We start from the raw sequence: 16,673 nt of genomic DNA, 5'->3' as shown, positions 1-16,673 counted from the left end.
ACAGCCTTGAAAGTTGTGAAAAAAAATTGCAAAGATAATAAATCAATAAATAAAATGAAAAAGGTACAACAAGAAGTTAGTGTCGTAATCTTTAAGTAAAAACTTGACATACATTTCTGGCCTATCATTAGGTCATCCTCAGTGTAATAAATATTAAGCAAATTACCTATATAAAAAAATAACCTATCGCGATAACTCCGCTTATATATAAATTATATAAATTATACTATATATAAATTATACTATAAATAGAGTGCGTTATAATTAAATTTTAAATGTTGAGGAATTAGATTATGTCTAAGACATCAGGCTTTAATATAATAAGCCTGATGCGTAATCGTGTTCTTGCGTGGAGTCTAAAAAATTTAGCACAATCTTTCATTAAGAAACAAACAAAATGACCGAAATTAAACCTAATAAAATTGAAGAACCGAATATTTACGCCCGCGTAAATATAATTTGAATAAATATAATATATATAATTTTTCTTATATAATAAATATAAATCAACTAAAAAAATCGCAAGGAAGCGCGATTGATTTGAGGATATTCTCGGTAGATTTCTTGATCGTAAAGGAATTGTTTGTTCATTAATGACTTTGTACCAGTTTTCCTTTTTTTGACCACCTACTTGTGTACCTTTCTACGCGATATAAATATTACTCTTTCGCGCAACCTCGAAGACTCTCCGGACAGCGACGTATCGGCTGCGCAATTTATATCGACCGCTTTTAAAATATTGACAGCCGCGGCGAACTTTTGCAAAAAAGCTCGCCGGCGTATACGCGCGGAACTGTCAATATTGCGCGGGCGGTACATTCAGCAAGCATAAAATAACGAATGTACACGTAGGTATTTGCATCGCGGGATGAAAAGCAAGCGATTCAACGGCGATGAGGTTCTCCTCCGGCAAGGACGCGATCGAGGAGAACGTTACAAAGATAATGCTAATTGTGAGGTCGCCGTACGCGATCGCAAGCGCAGAAATTCGCAATTTCGCAATTCCAAAGAAGAATCGGATTGTGCGTTTTGGACCTTTCGTCCGAATTTTCGAATCGTGCGAAACGCGCTCACTCCTTTTACACTCCTTTTACACTCCTCCGCGTTTCCCGTTTCTCGTTTATCCCCTTTCGTCCCTCGGGAGACCGGGCGATCTCCCACCCTCTCCTTCACCTCCTTAGGAGAAAAGCGCGCTCTTCACACGCGCCAGCCCCTACCCTTAAAGATCACGGTCGCAGGTTCACCCTGTCTCTCTCTGTCTCTCCCTGAACCTTCCTGCCCCCTGTCCTCTCCCTCGCCGTTTCCTCGCGCTTGCTCTTTCTACGCAATAACGTCTCTTTCACCCTCTCTCTTTCTCTGTCTCCTTTCACCTCTCTCTCGCACTGTCATCCCTCTTCCGTCCTCTCCTCTGTTCCTCCCTTCCACTCTCATTTTCTCTCTTTCTATGTCTTTCTCGATATCAGTCTTCTCCCTCTTTCACCCTTCGTACTCCATCTTCCCAATACTAAAGCAGGGCACACACACTTTTCGTAGAACGTAACAGTAAGGTTTCGACCAATCGCGTTGCTCGATTCTTACTTCTACGGTTACATACGGCCGAATCGAGCAACGCGATTGGTCGAATCCTTACTGTTACGTTCTACGAAAAGTGTGTGTGCCCTGCTTAACCCGCACGTCCCAGCGACGAGGAGGCGAGCGTTTCGGCGACTCGCGCATCCGGGGTTGCGATTCGAGAGGGTAGCGTGCTGCGATACCTGGTGGGGAAGACGGCGGGTGGTGGGGCTGACCAGGATGCGCAAGGGGTGGGGTGATGTTTGACTACTAGTGAGAGCGGAACTCGGTTGTCACTTAGTATTGGGTTAGGTCAGCCCGGAGTAAGCATCGCTCGTCGATGGTCGGTCGGTCGCCCGCGTGATCGTAGCAATACGACTTTGCTCTCTCTCTCTCTCTCGTTCGTGTAATTATATACATACTTATAGGGTAGTAATCACGACTAAGGACGCCAGTATACCTTCGCGACACTTGAACGGTACGTCGAGTCGATGCCATCAGTCGTGATCGGCGTACCGGTGCTACCGGGTGTTCTCTCAGTTTTTCCCCTGGAGTAAGTCACTTGTGTGTTTGGATCTCATCCCGCTCGGGTTTTGCCGTTTTACCTCCTCTATCACACGGGAAAAACAAGCGAAAACCAGCCAGCGGCGGACACGACGACGTTTTGTTTCAATCAATCGCGCCATTGACGCGCGGCAGCCTCGCGTCACCCCGTTTCTGCATCTCGCCGCGAGTGATCACGCTGTGTTCAGGAAGAGCGGAAAGACGGAATGTCAAAGTGAGGACAGCTGTCCCCCCCGGATCCCGTAGCATGGCACTGGCTTGTTTGCGCGAAGTGCAGATTTATGCAGGTACTTTTTTTCCCTTTTTTTTCACAAAAAATAGAAATCTGCGAAGAAAAGAGTGCCGAGAGAACCATGAAAATTGCACGTATTCTTTATGCGGAAGGGAAAAACCGACTGTACAGTTTTTGTCGGCAAATTTCAATAAATTTGCTGTTACTCGGCGTAGCGAAAAACATTAAACCCGGTCTCTTCAGCAAGACATTTAGCAAAATTTAGTTTCTCCCCTTTCAACCGGTTCTTCTGTAACTCTTTTTAACTTTTGTTGCTCTTTAACATCCTTTGCTTTTAACATGGTCTACCTCTTGCCCGACCAACCTCGGTTGTATTAGATAATTTCCTTTGCCGTACTTCGTCTCTGTCGAAATTTGGCAAAAAAAAATGTGTCATATCACGTGGCGTTAGAATGCCGTTACGACCTCGCATTGTGTGTTTCTCTCTTCTTTTTTATCCGCATCTAAGAATCTGCCGGATGTTGGCCCCGAATGAAAGTGAAAATGTAGGTGGTGGTGGTGCGTCGGCGCATTAATATATATAGAGATAGCCAAGGTGAGAGGCGGCGGTGGAGAGGGGAGGCGGTGGGAGAAGTAGAAGGCGAGAGCGAGAACAATTTCGTAGTTTCTTAAGAGTCGTGCGACTTCTTGGCTTATCGCCAGAATCTAAAAGCATCTTACCGGCGATACGACGCATGTACGTTGTGACACATCGTAAACATCGATAGGCCTCGGAGAACCTAGCTAAATCGCCCGGTGCACGAGGGGAGGGGGCAAGGATCGTCGGAAAAACGAAAATCCGTTTTGCGAATGACTCGCGACTCGCGACGCGCGATGCGCGACGTCTAAAAATAATCCCCGCGATTGCTTCGAAATGCGCAGCACGCAATTCTTCCCTCTCGCGTTACGATCTCGTGTGTCTCCCGTAAACGCGCTTTTCTCAAATCGCCGACGTACGACCTTCCCGAGCCGTTATATGGAGATATTTAAATCGTCGATGTCTAACGGGAAACTGTTTGGCAACTTTCTAGCCACTACCCCTTTAGATATCGTCGGAATTTATCAAAGCGTTTCTAGTGTCTTCTAAAACAATATTTTTAGACGAAGAACCCGGAAAAGATTAAGTTTCATGATTTAAAGGAAAATATACTCTTTGCCCTCACCTGAGGACATTGTTGCGAAAAAAGGAAAAGAAGTACCGCCACACTCGGAAAAATATTACTGTGTAACGCAGAAACTGCAGGAACACATTTTTTTTAAAGCTTTCAACTGCGTTCAAGGTTGTGCGAAAAAAAAAACTGACCATAGGAAAGGATTTTTCCGAGGAAGAACACACAATGTTAATTGCTGTATGTGAAAACTAAAGCCTCGGCGTATTTGCCGATTTTAACTCGATCTCTCTCTCTCTGCAAACATGGTTTATATTACGTTTCTCCACGTGAAATCAAATAAATACAAATATATAACTTCATTTGAGGTGGTCTAGCCTCTAATAGGGTCTCCGAGAGAAAGTACTCGCGAACTACAAAGGTTGCGACCAATTAGGGAGTAGAGGCAAGCGGGGGCGGTACTCCTGGCGTCGCGTTGCCAAGAAACGGCGATCGTAGGCTGTAAGAATCCCGGTCGCCGTTAAGGGAATTTTAGGGTAGCGGGAAGAAAGGGGAGTAAGAGATACCGTACGCACCCTTATTGATTCAACGACGTTGCCTCTCTAAATAGTCCACTAATTAGCCCGCGGCGATCGAACCGTGGATCTTTTTCGATTATTGTTTCCTTAGTTTCTATCTCGTTAAGAACGGGTCGAAAACGCGCTCGAAACACTTTGCCGATTTCCCGAAACGTTCGTTGAAATGTCCTTCGAATTCGCACCGTTAAATATCCATAGGTTGGATGAGAAAAACCCCCTAAATATTAATTAACAAAGGTGTGTCCCGCGTGACGTCAATTCCTAAGAGCAACTTTTAGAAACGATCTCGCCGCGTAGGTGACTTTTAAAACAAAAAAAACTTGCAGCAACCCTTGCTCTGATGTCCGCTCGATCAACTAATCGTGCATATTTATCAGAGTACAAAACACGTAAACTTGAAGTTGCTAATTTTGGAGACATAAATAATCTACGTCGTAAAGAGTTAAGAGTATCATTCTCATTATACATTCTGTTTGTCATTAGATTATCTCGTAATACTTATACAAGTAATTTAGTTTTTCAATAAAAATCTGTACTGTTACTTAGAGACATGAATCTACGTCATACTGGTTACAAATTTGGTATACGTTTTATCATTTCGAAGAGTATCGTTAGGTATACATTTTTGTCAACAGATTATCTCGTGATACTTACTCAGGTAGCAGGATGACATCTCGAGACGTCTTAATGACGTATTATTGATGTCAGAGACGTCATTAAGACATTATTAACACGTCATTTGACGTCATTTTGCTACCTGGGTTATACAAGTAATTTAGTTTTTCAATCAACTATCAAAATCAACACTGTTTATTGATAAACGATTTCGATTTCAAGGCGACATCGGCATTCTGATAAGCGTATTCGCACGCCGATAAAGTCGTTGGCCCCGAATCGAAGAGGCGATACGTCGTAGACGCGTAGGTGGATAGCCGGAGCCTTATGAATGAACTCTCGCACTCTCGCGTAGTCGAGAGTGTGAGTGAATGGAGGAGGATCCAGTAACCTCACGTGCGAGCGACATGTGTGGGAGGGCAAGTCGGGAGTGGGGAGTAGGGAACAGAGAGGAACAGAGAAAAAGAGAGGAAGAAGCGTGCAGGGAGTGTCTAAGAAAGAGAGAGAGAGAGAGAGAGAGAGAGAATTCGCAGATTGTACACATTCGTGGGAGCTTTCCAGCAAGCGACACAAGTCGACACAGGTATCGTTTTGTCTTTGTTACTCATTGCCAAAAAAGAAAGATAGAACGACGTTTGTGTCGGCTTGTGTCACTTGCTGGAAAGCTCCCCGTGTCTCATCATCTGATATCTATCCCCTCGTTCAAGTGATCGCTAACTTCGCCAGATTGTTCCGAGTAGTGAGAGATGCCGAGGGATATTATTTTCGATATTCGCCAAATTAGTACCCGTTCCTGTTTATTTACATACATTTCACACGAATGACATGATGTGTTCTTTAGTATAATCCGTATGTTTTACCGGTTAAGTGTGTTTAAATGTTACAATTATATATCTGCAAGAACTAACGATATTTCGTCACATGTGTCAATATATGTTCCTCGTTAAGTCCAGGATTCTTGATTGACCGGCATCTGGGAATGATGCAGGACCCCGAGAACAACACTCAGCTCGACAACGCGCCGCGAAGTATGTTTCCCATATTCGATCCTACGTCAACTGGATTACCGATGACCCAGGAGCAGCTGATTGCTAATCAAGCGAGAATGACGAGGATAGCTCTGATGGCCGCGAGAATTCCCGTGTCGTTACACGCCACTCTCGCGTCTCCGTCGCTCTACCCGCAGGATATCTTCGGGACTTGGCTAACACCGCGAATTGCGTCCTCGCCGCCCTCCCCTCTTCACCCACTGCCAGAAGTATCGCCGGCTCCTAACACGAAGCCCGCGTCTCGGCGCAACAACAATAACAATAACAATCATAACAATAATAACAATAACGACAACAGTGACAACAACAATATGACGGGCAATGACGACGAGAGAATCGTCAGGAGGGGTCGCGCCGCGAAGAGAAAACCCACCAAATCGAAAGCGGAAGCCGCGGCGGAGGGTGCCGACCCGGTCAGTCCTTCCGTCAGTCCCGAAACGGCGAAGGACAGCAAAGATAAGATCTTCACTTGCGGAGTGTGCCACAGATCCTTCGGATATAAGCACGTGCTGCAGAATCACGAACGTACGCATACGGGCGAGAAACCTTTCCAGTGCCAGGAATGCCAGAAAAGGTGAGAATCTCTGCGATCGATCGCACGTTGTCCCATCTCGCGATTTCTCTAACAATAAGTCACGACGGACAGAATCTCCGCGAAACAAATTATTGTAACATGATGTCGATTTAAAGAAAAGAAGCCTTATTAAAATTAGAATCGCGAGTTTAGCCGAACGATCTTTGACCTTTGACCTTTGATTTTGCAGATTTACCCGGGACCATCATTTGAAGACGCACATGCGACTCCATACGGGCGAAAAACCTTACAAATGTAAATTCTGCGATCGAAAGTTCGTTCAGGTGGCGAATCTTCGTCGTCATTTACGCGTACACACGGGCGAGCGTCCGTACGCCTGCGACGTGTGCGCGTCCAAGTTCAGCGATTCGAATCAGCTGAAGGCGCACATGCTGATACACAACAACGAGAAGCCGTTCGAGTGCGAGAGTTGTCAGATGCGTTTCAGAAGGCGGCACCATTTACAGCAGCATAAATGTGGTAACGGCGCGGCGCACGAGTCGCTACCGGAGGCCGAGTCACCCCCGTCGTTGAACAGCGATGAGCTCGACTCAGAGGAGTACGTTGATGTTGACGTCGATGTGGATATCGACGGGGAGCAGGCGCCGGAGGAGGAACCAGAAGGGATTGCGCTCACCAGGAAATACATTATGCCGCCCAAAAGATTGGCACGTCATCTCCGAATTAACCCCGAATTAAATAGCCCCGTATACCCGAATCCCTCCCCAGTCGTTTTGCCGGTGCAAACGGAACCCGAGGATTTGTCTATGAACAAATCGTCCTCGCGCAGGTCACACTCCGGCGGCAGCAACAATTCGTCGCTGAACGCCGACGTCAGTAACGAGACCAATCTGGAGGAGGACGACGAAGAGGATGAGGCCACCATGTTCCTGAGGCGCCCGCGCGCCCATCGTCAACAAATAGTCACCGACAGCGATCATGCCTCCTAGTGAAGTCTCAGCGGTACGTAGAGAAAATTGCGTAAACAATACCATTACCGTATTATCCTCAACACTATTAGGCAATATGGTAAGAGTGTTATTTACACGGGATTCTCTTGTCGGCTCCATCGTTTTGTATGTCTCGCGTGATAGATCTTGATTACGGGTTACGGAAAAGGCGCCGTTACACACGGATCGAGCGCGATCATTCAAAGCGCTCGTGAAAAAGCGCGCCCCGCGAAGTCTCTGTCGTGTACATAGTTTCACACCGGAGAAGAGTCAGAAACGGCGAAGAGGAAAAGGAGAGAAAAAAACGTAATGAGAGGAACTCACGTTTAGTTATTCTTTTGTTCGACAACCGTGGCGATGAAAAGCTTGATATATAGGTATAGTTAGATAGATAATGGAGAAACGAAGGGAAAGGGCATTGCGCGTCTCCACGTGCGAACGGTACGCGCCTTTCGTCGACGAAAGAAGGAGAATTATAGCTGTTTGGATTGGATATACCGGTATACAAGTTCCTCTGACAGTAAAAAGTAGCGGGGAGGAGTGACGACGGTCCGTCGGTCCACTGTCGCTGTCGCGAGTTTCGCGGTTCCTTCGGCTACGTTTATATCTCGCGTTTGTACTACGTCGCCCGTTGTTATGTTTTTTTTTCCTTTTTTGCTCCGTGATTATCCGGAGATTTGTTAGCCGCGCTATCTCGATCGAACGAACGCTCTTTTAGTTTCGCTGAAATGATTCGACATTCGCGTGCTCGAGACGTTCCAATTACTTACGAGAAACGATCTCGATCCTTTATTCTTGCATTGACAGGCGACTGGTTTATTACAAAAATCAAGTAACAATAAAAACTTTCAAAATAACCCTCTTGAATTAATAATCAGGAAACACGTACCTTAATTATTATTATTATTTTTTTTTTTTTACAAAATGACGAATATTGTCACTCGCGTCTCGGGTTTAGCAAACTGGAAAATCGTAATCGCTGAGCGCTCGATTTAAAATTCAAACCAACCTCTACCTCTATTACCTCCTCCAGTTTCGCCTTGATCGTAGAGAATGAGGTACGCATAATCGAGATCTGCTTCTCCGATTTCCGCCTCTTATCCTTCGGACGCGCGCACCCGGTCTCGTCATAAATCCTTTCAAAAAGATCTAAGCTTTTTTATGCCGGACTTTCCCCCCTCTCCTCTCTTTTCTGATCACAGCCGGCGCGCGCGTCTTTCGCGCGAACCAGTTTTCGCGATGACACACGGGATCACGAAAAAATTTTGCAGCCGCTAACCGGTCTTCCCGCTCAGGTTTCCCATCGCACCCCCATACACGAGGATTTCTTTAAGTCCCGTGAATGCTCGTTTGATTTATGTAATAGTGGGGGAGATAGATTTTTCATTTTGACCGTCGACTTTTAAGCTACCTAGACACGTATTGTCCGCATGGGTCCGTAACATTTTTAAGATTGAGAAACTGCTCCCATTTTCGTATCCCGTTAGTTTCTTTTGCGACAAAACGTAACGCTTCTGGATGTGGAGATCGCCACATCGCTCTGTCTCGTAGAAAGATAAAACGGAGAAAGAAAGAGAGAAAGAAGATACAAGACGGAAAATAATGCATTTTGCTCGAAGTTCGGGATACTCGGTAGGCCCGAAATTGCCCTCGTTTATCTTTTGCCTGTATTGTGCTACCATTCATTCGCAAAGAATCAAAGACAAACGCAGGTATACGGATTACGTCGTTTTTGCAAATTTTGTTGGTTGAAAGTTTTAACTTTTTAATATGCACGCAGTTTCTGTAGCGATCACTAAAGGAACTGTTTAAAATTGCGTGAGTAAATCGGTGCTTGATCGAAAGATCAATATGCTTAACGCCAAACGTGAATTTGTGTTTTTATAAAGTATTTAAAAAAATTAAGGTAATAAGATTTTTTACGCGTTACAGATTAACTTTTGCCTCCCCAAATTTCATTTCAAGACATATATTTATTATAGAGCCTAGGACTCGTTCTTACATTCTTATTCTTTTTGACTTTTTTCTTTTTATTTCTTCTTTTTCATCCTCAATTTTAACGTGCTTTAACTTGAACCATTTTATGAGAATTTAACTCAAAGTTCTTTTACGAGGCACAGAAAAGGATAACGCGATTAAAATCAATCATTGCCTGTGTCATTTCGGGCATTCCTTACGCAACCATAAATCTCATTGGCAAGCACCACATGGCGATCTTCTTTCTCTTCCTTGCTATACTTTTACCTATTTTAGAGCACTAAATCTCTCTCGCGCAATTTTCATTCGTTAGGCTCTTCGTTGTTATACTTTTCTTTCTGTTCTTTTCTCTCCCCTACAAGAGTTACGGAACGTTTCGGGCACAATGTTAGTGAAAGTTTGCATTTTTTCGTTCGATCGAGGCTTGCTTTCTTTTTTTGCATCAAAATCACATGTTAATATCGTTTTTTTTTTTATCCATATATCATATCATTTTTCATTCGTAGACTAGCTTTAGAAAAAGATAACACACCGCTTCTCGTCGATTTGTTCACGTACTTATTTCATTGGTCGCATTTCGCAGGCAGACACAGCAAGTTCTCCTCGGATCTCTCAGAAGGAGAAACACAATAATACCCGATTTCGAAACGCCAAGTAAACGCGCTCACTCGAACGCATCGTTATTTCGACGTAAGTCCAGGATAAACAGTACAGAAATTTGTTGATATCGCTGAGACTCAATTGACGAGGCTCAGCGATCGCCGTAACTCGGATAACAGTTGAATCTCAATAGCTTCTCGGATCTCGCGAAACAATATATTATAAGCATTACCTCTGCTGAATGCGCCCATTACGTCGATACCGTCGGGACATTTTCTGCTACCATATATATATGCGAGGCACGCAGAAGGCGACAGAGGTCAGCAGACCCCGAGATCTCGTGCCCCGAAAGAAAGGCAAATCTCACCCCCCGAAACCCCCGAGTTATATTATTGTACATAGAGGGTACGGCGTCTCAACCCCTCGAGTAAAGGACCGTACGAGGAATGAAGTCATAAGTCTAAGCGTCGCCCGACTTTTTCTTTTTTAAGTCTTTCTCCTTTTCCCCCCCTTTTTTTTCTTCCGATGAGTGACAGATGAGAACGAGCAGCGGTGCCGTGATAGGAAAGCGCTTAACGAATTTGCTTGTGGTCAGTCCGCAACAATCGTGAAGGCGAAGCGGAAACCGGTCTTCTAGGCCACTCGGGCGACGGGATGACGGAGAGACGACGTATCGGGGCCCAGGACTCGCGCGACGGGAGAGGCGCCGCGATTAATCGGACGGCGGCGCCGAGGAAGCGTTTCTCTTGTCAAGAGCGCGCGCTCCGAACAAAAACCTTCCCTCGTCACGCGGCCTAATTACGGATGACGATTACTTCGTCACGACGCGAAGGAACGCCCCTCGGAATAGCGTCTTCAGAATAGCGATCGACACGCAGCTAGTAACTTCGACCGAGCTCAAATACGAATGTCGCGGGAATACGAAAGCGCGTTTATCCCTATGTCTGCTCGCGTTAACGGAAATAGCGACGATCGGCATAGGGTGTACCTTAATTTGTCTCTTCTCCTTCTCGCGAACATCGAGAATTGAACTCTCGCCGAAATTGTACCGTCTTCAGTCTATGCTTAATATTTTAGAATACACTCCGGGGGACACATTTCGATTTGCGTTATTAGTCTCTCGATAAGTCGCTCGTTATTCCCGGCTCGTCGTTCACGGCAACGCGGCACGTTCTCCAGTTCACTTGGGGTTGCTTGGCGTTTAGACATAAGGTGATATACTTTACGCGTCCTCCTCGACGTACACGACGTCGGAGTCCAGCGCGACGGTCGATTCCGGAATCGGCAAATTGGCAAATTTGGTAATTGTCGGTCGGGGAAACCAAAAACCGAATAAACCGGATACCGCGTCCTAGTTTTGTTCCTAACGTTCGACGTCGATTTGTTCGCGTTCCGCGTTTACCGAGTCGAAGAGAATCTTTTCAGGCAAGCACAGGCCGCAAGTTATCCGACTTCCGCTCGGCGTTAACGCGGCGCGCGCTTTGCGCGATGTTGAATGGCAAGAGTACCTTGAGAGATATCGATTCCTAGTTAATGGTTGTTAGTTCCGAACGCTGTTTGCAACTTACGTTCCTGCCGGGGCCTTTTTTGGCCGCCGGCCCGCTATATTTCTTTTGTTTCCTTGTACAAGCAGACCCAGAGTCACGAAAAATATCGACGAGGCGAGAAATCACGTTAAGCATCGTGATTAATGAATAAGGTTATCGCTTGTCCTACTGTAATCATTATTGTTGTTGTCCTCTTACTCTTAACGTGCAAAAAAAACTATGTATACATATTATATATATAGTATATATATATATATAGTATATATATTTGTGTCGAATAGTTGTAATGTATTAATATGATGTGTGCTCGAACTGGGAGTACGTTGTACGGATGGGGATCAAAATGTACGACAAAATATACAAGTAATATTGCATGAGGGATAAAGAGATATATAGGAAATATCTTATTACCAATAAGATATTACTAGATTTCATGACAAAAAGTGTAACAGGAATACAAAAGACAATTTATCTAAAACTAAAAACAAACATATACAAATAAAAGACAAGACGGATGATCGGGGCATACGAAAGCATTTGGATATTTGGTTTGCTTGGAAAAATATTAAAAAAAAGTATATATATATAAAAAAGAGAGGAACAATTATATATATATATATGTATATAAAACGGAGAGGATTATCTGTTCCTTATATATAAATTCTGGCGTATCAATATGTCATGGTGGAAACGTATCTAATTCGGTGATCCTACAAAATGTCTAGTTATTCTACAGAATCGCCGGCTATTATGGTGAATGAAAAAAAAAATTCCAACACCTCTCACGTAATTACGTATGATTTTATAAGTTGTCCCTCCCTCTTTCCCTCACTGGTGATATTATAACTAATTGTTTAATTTTATCACTGACGATCAGAAGAGTTTATCTTATAAAATATTGACCGACGGCGATTTTATCCTAATGTAAAATCGCACCAGTGAATATACGTAATTCAAAATTTTTATTACATACGCCAGCATAGCCAATGATTCTATGAAATCACCATGGCGATTTCGTACGAGAGCCAATTGATCACTTCCACCGTAACGGGTACAGATTTTTTTCTTTTTTTTTACACCTTATTACAAACGTTTACGCTTAAACGAATTAAACTCTGACGTTTATTATAATGAACTCCGATATTCGGCTGCTCCCTACATCTCGTTCTCGCGTTTCGCTACGGCTTACAGCTCTTTCCAACTTTATCGTTTTTTGTTTTGAGGATAGGAGAGTGCATAGTGCGCTCGTCGAATTTTGTCGAATGTAACGATTTCCAGTTATCCATCAGCACGAGTCGCTTTCGCGTCGCGAGACGCAAAGCGCTCGTCCGCGTCGTGACTCCAACCGCACTCCGTATCCCCAGTGGCTTGGATAAGAGGATCCGGTACGATTGTGTATACTTCTTTATATCTATATGTAAACTAAATTTATATCTATATAATTTTATACAGTCAATCGTGACGCGCGCGCGCGCGCGCGAATCCGGGCGCCTGCGGACGCGCGTCCCTGTATGCACGCGCGCGACGCATCCCAGTGCCAACTCTTGACGCGACCGCGCCGGGAAACCGCGCGGCGCCGCGACAATAAACTCTCTTGTTCCCTCTATCCCTTCCTCTCTTTTCCCACCCCTCTTGTCCACCTCCTCGCGTTCCGCAACGGCATCCGTTCGGATCCCTGCGCGCGTTAACGATACACACACGGTACAAATTCAGACCTTATGCCTACGGTAAAAGTGAAAATGGGGGAACACGGTCTCACGAAGTAATAGATAATAGTGATAATCGGTTATATATGATGTATGAGCGCGAAATGGCCGCTTGATTGTTCGTCGCGAACGTTACGATTACGTATATCGCGAGCAATCGTATACTTGCGTTACCGTACACGGTGATCGTTGTCGGTGATCCCCGCGGGCTTTGTGGGGCCCACACGACGGATCTCCGAGAACGATACCGCAATAATTATAACGTCGCATATTGCCGTTCAATGCTCGATATGCAATGTACAGCGCGAACAGCGGGTCAAGTGACATTGTACGTATACTATGAAACTGACACTACCTCACCATACACCTAATATATCTCAACCACAAGACTGATTTTAAATAATATTCCTATAATAGATAAAAAAAAAGAGCAAAGAGAGATAAGAAAAGTGACGTATTGCGAATCAGAGAGTGAGTGAGTGAGAGAGAGAGTGAGAGTGTGAGAGACTGAGAAGAATATCGTTCGTACAAATATGATATAAACTGTTTTGTAAGTAATTCGCGTCTAGGGAATAACGCTAATTGTAATAATTATCATTATTACTACATTGCTGCCAATTTTGAATTCTTATTATGAATAACAGTAAAGCGAGGAAAGGAACCCTTAATATCGTACGTGTTTACTCGTAATTTCGTGCCCCCGATCTTTGCAATCACACGATTCTGTAATCAGTTATGAAATGTTCCATTAAATTGACTGTCTGTCAAACTATTTTTATTATTAAATCTCACTGTTTAATCGTTCTCCAGTCTCAGTTATTTGGCATCCGACCTAACACGATAATCCATATTTCCGTCATGTCGTACCTAATAATATAATGATCTTAATATATAATATAATCTGATAAGATATAATTGCGAAAGACGAATGCGAATTTATCTGAAGAATTTTAAATAGGTATATAATTCAATAAATTGTACGAACTGTACCGCGACAATTATGGTTAACAGTATATATTAATCGTTAACCGTGTGTCATGAATATTTATGGACGGGATTTTTCAGCGACGAGATTAAACCATAGACGTATATGGATTAAACTGAACAAAATTGTAATTGTATTTTAAACCCGACTTTAACACGCGCGATTTTGTTCTACTCCAATTCGATTATATTTAATTTTAGTACCTTCGACCGGGGCGCACAAATCCCCGACGGAAGAAATAATAATAGCCGCGAGAGTTTCCTCGCGTTTCGGGGGTTTCATCGGGATTCCTCGGTGTCATCGATAAAACATTATCATCGAGGATCGTTATTTCCCCGAAGGACCGTCGCGTCGCAACTCTCGGATAAAGTGTCGCGGGCATCACAAAAGCGACACAATATTTTCACGACTCATCCGAGGTTGCATCATGGATTCGCTCGTTGATTCAGAAAACGGAGCGGAGAGACACCGAGAGAAACAGAAAGCGGCCACCCCGGGGAAGGAGAAAAGGGGGAAATGCATGTTGAAAAACCATCTCTCTCTCTCTCTCTCTCTCTCTCTCTCTCTCTCTCTCTCTCTCTCTCTCTCTCTCTCTCTCTCTCTCTTTCTCCACCCTCCCCCGGTGCGTTTCCTCCCCGATGGCGGACCGGCGCGACCTGCATTCAGCTGTGCTATTCGGGTTTCCAAAATCTAGGATTCCATACACGCGCGATCAAGCGACGGGCGAAGCTGCAGGCGTTGCTGAAGGGCTGGAGAGAGGGGTGGCGGGCAACCGTGGCACAGTGACACATTATGCTGTAATATGGGGGCACGTGGCAGATGCAGCGGATCGAGTCAGACTGATTCGTTCGAATTCATAGGTCAGCAGTCTCTCGAGTCGTGCACGGGCTCTTTATTCCGTTTTCATCCCTTTTTTTAATTCTTTTGTCGGAATAATCTGCGATAATATTTATCGTGATATTCATCATTCGGCCACAAGAGGGGCATAAAACAATTGTTACGTTTAACATTAATGTCTGATATATTGCATTAATTAAGTTTAATATTTAATATTTAATATCGTTACTTTTATTGTTTTACAGAAACTTTATGCGTATCACTGTTTCTAAATTATAAAACTTGTTTCCATTGAGGCAATAATTTGTTATCTGACGGTTATCCTCACGTTTTAAAATGCAAATAATCGTAACTCACGATATGACAATTTTTATTGCTTAGTATATTAGGGCCTTGGTACATAGAAAAACTTAAGCAGTAAGCAAATTGACCAATAGACTATCTTAAGTTTAGAATTCTTGACTGTGACTGATGGTCAATTTGCATACTGCTTAAGTCTTACTACTTAAGTTTTTCTACGTACCATGGCCCTTATAAAAACCATTACTTTTTAACTCTAACAGGAAGAATGAGCGGGAGGTAAGTAATAGGCACTGAATTCAGAGCGGAGAACTAAGGGGGAACCGTCGCCTCTCGTTGCACAACGGTGCAGGCGTATAAGTTTATTCCCGCGGCATTGGCCCCATTGTCAAAAACTGTGCCAACACGTCAAGGAAGTCTGGCAGCACGCGACAAAGCGGACGCGCGCGTTTCTTACGCTCGGCATTGAGTGCTGTTTTGGGGTCAGGATCCGGAAAAACGCGCCCGGGGTAACCCCGGGGATCTGTACGTCGCTACCTGAAGTACCGCTACAAATAGGTAAACATTCACAAATTCGATTGCGATCGTCTCCCCGCGTGTAATGGCGCGTCTAATTCCGATGCAATTTATTTCTCTATTTATATACTCTCTACGACAGAGACTATATGTAGGCTGCATTCGGGGAGCGCGCTATTAGCGCTATTTGCTTATTCTATCCTTGTTTTACATTTTATGAGCGATAAAGATAGAATGATACATTAGCGCTAATAGCACGCTCTCTGAATGCAGCCGTAAACTTACGAAATGGCGCTCGCGCGCGCATTTAATTTACCTTCGTTATTTTTCGCAAGATCCCCGGTTAATTTGTATATTTTACTACATTAGTTCTAACGCTATAATTTGGCAGATCTCGATGCACATCAATGGCAATGATCGCTGTCTTTCTGATGCAAGATATCGCGCGTGTTTGATATCATGTTGTTTTTTCACATCACATAATATTATCGATCTGCACAAATTTTCGTCGTCCATGCACAGCGTCCATCGTTGAGCGTTTCGCGCGAGATATCATCGATCTCAGGACTCTATCCTTTTGAACTCCCATGAGAGGGCAGCCACGACTACCCGACGTGACGATAACTTTCTCGGAATGCATCGCAACAAGCGCATCGTAAACTTCTTTTCTCTCTCACTCGCGAGATCGTCCTGAGATCCCGAGCGAAGACGTAGTGGAAGAATAATGGCGTCGTGTGCCACGCCACGCGTCCCTAAAAGCAAGAGGGATGCTGGGCGGGCGGGAGGGAGGGAGCGCTGGGCTCGTTCCCCCTTTTTCCGCTTTTACCTCGGCGTTCCTTGTTTTTTTGTCTTTCCGATGGAAAAAAAGCTCCTTTATGGAGGCAAAGCGCGCGTGCTCTGCCACGAAGGAAGAGAAGGATGAAAGGGATCCCGGAGGCTGCCAA

The 16,673-nt window shown here is 44.4% G+C and overlaps 1 protein-coding gene across 4 annotated transcripts; it reads left to right on the top strand.

Moving 5' to 3' along the window:
* The first annotated feature begins 1,868 nt into the window (after positions 1 to 1,868).
* On the top strand, positions 1,869 to 13,895 carry Kr (krueppel). 4 transcript variants are annotated; one of them, XM_077421281.1, is made up of 3 exons: positions 1,869 to 2,402; positions 5,677 to 6,311; positions 6,502 to 13,895. In XM_077421281.1, exons 1-3 carry the CDS (start codon positions 2,397 to 2,399, stop codon positions 7,259 to 7,261), a joined length of 1,401 nt encoding a protein of 466 aa, XP_077277407.1. In that variant the 5' UTR covers positions 1,869 to 2,396; the 3' UTR covers positions 7,262 to 13,895. The 4 variants fall into 4 exon arrangements, with proteins under 4 accessions (XP_077277407.1, XP_077277405.1, XP_077277406.1 ...); XM_077421279.1 differs by having other exon boundaries at positions 5,642 to 6,311; XM_077421280.1 differs by having other exon boundaries at positions 5,637 to 6,311.
* The last annotated feature ends 2,778 nt before the right edge of the window (positions 13,896 to 16,673 follow it).

This window comes from Temnothorax americanus, unplaced genomic scaffold (genome assembly GCF_048541705.1).
Source record: "Temnothorax americanus isolate GAGA-0224 unplaced genomic scaffold, ASM4854170v1 Scaffold66, whole genome shotgun sequence".
NCBI classification, from domain to species: domain Eukaryota; kingdom Metazoa; phylum Arthropoda; class Insecta; order Hymenoptera; family Formicidae; genus Temnothorax; species Temnothorax americanus.
This window is presented reverse-complemented; position numbering and strand designations above follow the sequence as displayed.